Below are 6,094 nucleotides of genomic sequence, written 5' to 3'. Positions count from 1 at the left end.
CTCTCTCTCTCCTCTCTCTCTCTCTCTCTCTCTGTGTCTGTCTCTGTCTCTGTCTGTCTGTCTGTCTCTTTGTCTCTCCCTCTCTCTCCCTGTCCCCCTTTCTTCCTCCCCAATCCAGTCTTCACAACATCAGACAAAGGATGGAGGGAAGAGAAGGGACTGACACGCATTGTGTCCTCTTTGTGTGCTTGCAACTGCACCAGATCTATCTTCTATGGGATAGGGTGGCCAGCTGCCAAGGCTCATCACGACCACTTAGCTGTGACAGAGGGTCCAGAGACATCTGATAGCAAGTGGTGAGAGACACCTCAGCAGCTGCTCCATTGAGAACTATTTTGTATTTTTCATTCTACGAGGAAAGATTGTGTAAAGAAGAAAGGGGCCAATCAGCCATGGAGGCCCATGGAGGTGCTCAGGGAAGGAAGTGCCAGGGTCCAGACCAGTACTTGAAAAGTACCACCACTATGTCACAGTGCTCTTCTGCACTTCCTGCGGGACCACGGGCGAGCTCTACACCAGGCTGACCATCCCACTCCCAGTTTCCAAAGCAGCAGGAAGGCACTAAGAATAGAACCCATCTCAGGGAGCTGCTGTGAGGGAACCTGGGGAAGAAGGCTTTTCACTTGGTGTAGGAGAGCTGATGTATGCAACAGACATGGTGAGTGACAGCTCATGCTCATACAGTTTCCTGGGCCAAGCCTCTGGAGTACACCGGGTGAGCACCTAAGGTTTCAGGCCACATATGTACATTCTGCCCTACATGCAAGTGAAAGCGCAGAAGTGAAATTCTGTCATGCCAATGTGACATTCCGTCGAGTCACTACTTTCCAGGGGATAAGTGGGGTGTGCTTCACGATCAGCCCAGCATTGAAAAACCTTCTTTTTCCACTTCTCATTTCTCTTTAACCTTCAAAGGAAGATTTCTGGGCTGGGGGAAATGACTTATTTGGTAAGGTCCTTGCTGTGTAGGTGTGAGGTCCTGAGTTTGAGTGTCCAGCATCTGTAAAAGCCAAGTGCAGTGCTATACCCGTAGTCTGAGTGCTGAGGTGGAGCTGGGGAGAGAAGGAAGGACTCTTAAAGCTCATTGGCCAGCCAACCTATCTCAACAGGTGAGCTCCAGGTTTAGGGAGAGACCCTGCCTCAAAAAACATCTGGAGAGTGGTTGAGGAAGACATGCACAGGCGTACACACCCACACCATGTGTGTATACAACACATACACAAACACACATTCACCAAGTATATACAACACACACCAAGTATATAAACAACACATACCAAGTGTATATACAATACATCAAGTGTATATAACACACACACACACATACCAAGTGTATATATACAATACACACCAAGTGTATATACAATACATCAAGTGTATACAACACATACACACCCAAGTGTATATACAACACACACTAGGTATAGTTACAGTACACATCAAGTATATACATAAACACTAAGTGCATATACAACACACATACCAAGCATATACAATACACACATCAAGCATATATACAGCATATCCAAACATACGTACAAGTGTATATACAACACATACCAAGTGTATATATAATACACATCAAGTATATACAACACACACAAACACTAAGTGCATATACAACACACATACCAAGTGTATATAACAACATATGCACACATACACACAAAGAGAGAGAGAGAGAGAGAGAGAGAGAGAGAGAGAGAGAGAGAGAGGGAGGGAGGGAGGGAGGGAGGAAGGGTGAGCGAGCTAATGCCTCCCATTGGACAGCTGCAATGGGAAACATGCTGCCTGGAGTCTGGCTCTTAGGAGACACCGGCTACTATTTGTTTCCTGCTTTCTTGACCTGACCAACATTCCCTGCAGCATCCTTGTATCTGTTAATTTCCTCAACATTGCCTAGCATGGGCTCAGCAGTGAAGCTAAGTCCAGTCCTTATTTTATGTGCAACCCACAACCTTACAGGCAGGTTTGTTAGTCTGCCCTTTGACAAAGTTATGAGATAAACCCAATGTGCCTAAAAATGCCTTCTGGGCTCTGGCTGGTTTTGTGGGACCACAGTGGCCCCCATAATATTCTCAGGTAAGCAACCTTGTTGTGATTTTTTTTTTAGTTGGCAGGCAGAGCCTTCTAGAAGTCAGGACAGCTTTGAATGAGAGTTAGAAATTACAAAAATGTCTTTCAGAAACTACTGACTTGGAACAAATCCAGGACATCAGAATTCCTTTTGACTTGAACTTGAACACAGCAATACAGCTGGGAGCTCTGATCCCTAGGGATTTGGACTTTAGTGGATTTCGAAGTGGGTTCTCTTACCAATGCAGAGTGGAGGGGGGTAGTTCCAACGACGCACAGTCCCGGGCATGCAGGAGATGTGGGCGTGGCCCTGGAGGAATGAGAACAGAAGTAGGCGAGAGGCTCCCAGAAGGGCACAGTGATCCATATAACCCAGAACATGGGCTTGCTCTGGGCCTCATGTTAAGGGACAAGACATACAGACACATGGGATCACCTTGGGATTTGAGGTAAGACAGAAGGAGAGAGATTTGGGGAGAGACCACTTATTAAGAACCATCACTAAAGAATTCTCATTACAAGAGGTCTCCTTGTGAGTTTCCTCTAATTACTAAATTCCCTCATGGGCCCTCAAAGGGAAATTAAATTTTCCCAAAGTCCAATCAAATCCAACTTTGCAGGAACACATTCTCAGCTGGATAGTTCAAAGTCTTTACCATCAACAAAGTTTGTTTTTCCGAGAACAGTTCCAGGAGTAGATAGGCGTCTCCAGTGGGTATGGAGGCCACACCTGTCCTTGATGGAGATAGCTGTGCGGCTACAGGACTGGGCAATCAGCTCAGGGGACAGACGTCTGCTCCCTGCCCTTGGGTTTTGGTGGAGGAGAGATAGGTACCTGGAGGGCATATCCTGGCTCACACTGGAAAGAGACCACATCGTTCACCAAATAGCGCTCTCCTGTCTTCACCCCATTGCTGGGTACAGCTGGTTCGGGACAACTGCTCAGGCCCACCGCTAGACAAGCCAGAAGCAGGGAAAGAGAAGGATGCGTAAGCTTGGTAGGTTGAGGTGACAGAGGCTGAGGGGACTGTTGGCTGCTTGAAGTCCAAAGCTTGTGCCCTCCTGGACACGTGCCAACCTCTATACCTGGCATGCTGAGGAGGAAGTCAGAACGTGTAAGACAGAGGCTCACCAGGTCAAAGCTGGGATGGGGGGTGCCACTTCAGGGACTGTGGGTGTTTTGTGCACCTGCCGAGTTCAGCATCAGGTCACTCTGGCTGCAGACCCCCAGGCCTCTCTGAGCCCCCCTCCAATGTCCCTCTTGTACCTGTGCTCAACTTCCCTCCCCTTCCTCTGCCCTCAGAAGGCAGTGTCTGTAGTAGGAAGAGAGGCCACCAGAAGGATCGAAGAATAAGGAACAGTTAGAGACAGGGTCCTTTTGTGATGCTCGAGGCCCAGTCAAAAGTCCCCTTCTTCAGGACAGGCTGGCCTGAAAGAAGTTGACCCACCAGCAAGACTTTCCTCTTGCTGCAAACTCAAGGTCAGGGCAGTCTCCTTCTATAAGGGGAGCCCCTCACACTTGGCCCTCCACGCCCAGCACTAGCCCTCAGGCACTGTAGGATCTAGTTAGAGCTCTGAGCTGTTTCGTGCCACCCAAACTCATAGGCACTGATGACTCTTACAATCTCTCCTTGAGTCTCTGGCCCTCTTTGCCCACTCTGAAATACATCTTCATGGCCATCATGGTTAACTCAAGAGTAGGCCACACCCCCTCCCATGATCCACTCTGTGGGCTCTCAAATTTTCCCCTATTCATTTTTCTTGACTTAAAGCTTGACCCATGTTCCTTCAGTCCAGCTGTACTGATCATCCTTCCTAGGGGTGGCTGTGACATCATCATCATCATCATCATCATCATCATCATCATCATCATGGTCATCTCAGGAGGAGCTGCTCTTTCTGAGCCTGTCCCCTCAGCAAGGCAGGGTCACTGGGCCTGCCACCTCATTCCACCTGCTTGCTGTAGGCCTTAACTGTCATCTCATAGAGAGGGCAACAGTGGCCCATATGTGTGGTCTTAAGCCACAAAACTGCGATCCAGGCCCAGATCAGTGTGACTCCATGTTTGTCCAAGAGCAGTCAAGCTCTGAGGTCACATGAGCACATTCCAGCCTTAAGATGTATGAAATAGACCCTGTGTGCTGGTGGACTCCATGTATAGCTCATTTCTCCGTTAGAGCTAGGAGACTCCTAAGGGCATGGGGCTTGCTGGATAGAGGTCTTCTCTTCTTTAAAGTGTGCTTTGCACCAAAACAGGGCCATAGAGGGGTTGGCAGCCTGTGTGGCTATAAGAGCTGGGCGAGGGAGGTTTGAGAGAGGGTAGCCTTCCTCTTCCTGGTGGTTCCCTTGAGAGATGCAGGCTCCCTGGGCAGCCTATAGGTAGCCACATGTCCAGGAAAAAAGGGTAAGGGATTACTTGGCAGCCCAGGGAACCTGCCACTGGCCTGTCTCCCGAGTCCTTGGTCCACTTAGAGGTAAAACTCTGATAACATATTTTAGCTCCTGAAGAAAACTGACATGTGATAAAGTATACAAATTATATGTGAATATGCCGTGTGTGCATCCTATACAGTTGTTGTATGTGAGTATGCTGTGTGTATCCTATGTAGTTGTTATATGTGAATATGCTGTGTGTATCCTATGCAATTGTTATATGTGAATATGCCATGTGTAACCTATGTAGTTGTTGTATGTGAACCTACTGTGTGTATCCTATGTAGTTGTTATAGGTGAACATGCTGTGGGGTTCCTATGCAGTTGTCATTACCATTTGAGGATATATGTTGTGTTTTAACAAATATTTGCACTTGTGTGGCCCTTACCAAAGCTAGAGGGCATCGGGCTGGGGATGTAGCCAGTGGTGGAGGGGTTGCCTAGCATGTGCGACATTCTGGGTTTCACCCCTAGTACCACAAACCCCTAACACAAACAAAAATAAAAAAGGACTACATTGCTATCACCCCAGAATACATTGCCGTCTCCTCTCCCCATTCCCAGACTGCGTACGTGCCTCTCAGATGGGACTCTGATGCTTAGAAATGAAGACTGTTGGTGGCTATGCCTCAGGCCCTCGGCAGTGAGACAGAGGCCCCAAGGATGAGGTGTAAAGTAACTGGGAAAGTGAACACAAGGCTCTTCCTTGTGGCTGCCTGCTGCTTGCCTTTGCAGGGACGCCCTGACCATTCAGTAGGGGAGCTCACAGCAGAGTGACTTGAAAACCTCTATTGGGGAGGTGATGAGGATGGACGGAGATTGGCTGTGTCTACAACTAGTTGCAGGCCCCCCCTACAGGAGCACTGTGGTGCCTCCAGGGAATGATGCGCATCCTGGGATACAACTGTCCCTCCCTCAACCACCTGGAGAAAGCTCACTCTTCTAGGAGACCCAGGTGGTCGTCTGCCTAACTTCTGGTGCTGGTCCCATTCTGACCCCACCAGAACTTTCTGTGTGTCCATGCTGTTGCAGAGAAAGCCTCCCAGCCTCCCCTACATTTTCCTATACCCAAGATTATCTGCTAGGGCCAAGGCTGATGCTAAGCGCTGTCCACGCAGGTTCTAGGGTGTCTAGAGGATTCACATGGCAGTGGGTGCTGGATTTATCCCATTGTTGAGTATCCAAGCTTTAGAGAGCTTTGGGCCTTCTCTAATCCTTAGCCTCTTCCTGTGGTCAGTGGTAGGCTTCAGTGGGAAGGAGTGGGTGCAGCCCAATCTAGCCCGCACCAAGGGTAGGGATCCAGAAACTGTTTGTCCCCACCCAGCACCCCCCACCCCACAGCCATGACCCCGGATTCTCACTCTTGTATTCCAAGTGGAAGCCAGCAGCAGACACACTGATGTCGGAGTAGAAGTGGAGATAGAGCTGGTTGGAGGTGCTGTTCAGGAGGGCGGGTACCGTCGTCCCTGGGAGAGGACAGCAAGGGTCATTCTGGTGCCTTCCCCAGTACCAATTCCTACCCCTGGGTACCAATTCCTATTTAGCTGCTCTGTTTCTACTGCCTGTTGATATTCTGATCCCAGGA

General features: G+C 49.0%; 1 protein-coding gene across 8 annotated transcripts in view; it reads right to left on the bottom strand.

Annotated features, from left to right (window-relative positions):
• Csmd2 (CUB and Sushi multiple domains 2) overlaps nt 1-6,094 on the bottom strand; it is a 582,522-nt gene that overhangs the window by 84,342 nt on the left and 492,086 nt on the right. For all 8 annotated transcript variants that reach the window (XM_031378716.1, XM_031378717.1, XM_031378719.1 and 5 more), the window contains 3 exons: nt 5,871-5,975; nt 2,912-3,030; nt 2,317-2,386 (listed from right to left, as the gene is read on the bottom strand). In XM_031378716.1, the coding sequence (XP_031234576.1) occupies nt 2,317-2,386; nt 2,912-3,030; nt 5,871-5,975 (294 nt within the window). The remainder of the gene's footprint in view (nt 1-2,316; nt 2,387-2,911; nt 3,031-5,870; nt 5,976-6,094) is intronic.

Source organism: Mastomys coucha, unplaced genomic scaffold (assembly GCF_008632895.1).
Source record: "Mastomys coucha isolate ucsf_1 unplaced genomic scaffold, UCSF_Mcou_1 pScaffold18, whole genome shotgun sequence".
In the NCBI taxonomy this organism is placed as follows: domain Eukaryota; kingdom Metazoa; phylum Chordata; class Mammalia; order Rodentia; family Muridae; genus Mastomys; species Mastomys coucha.
This window is presented reverse-complemented; position numbering and strand designations above follow the sequence as displayed.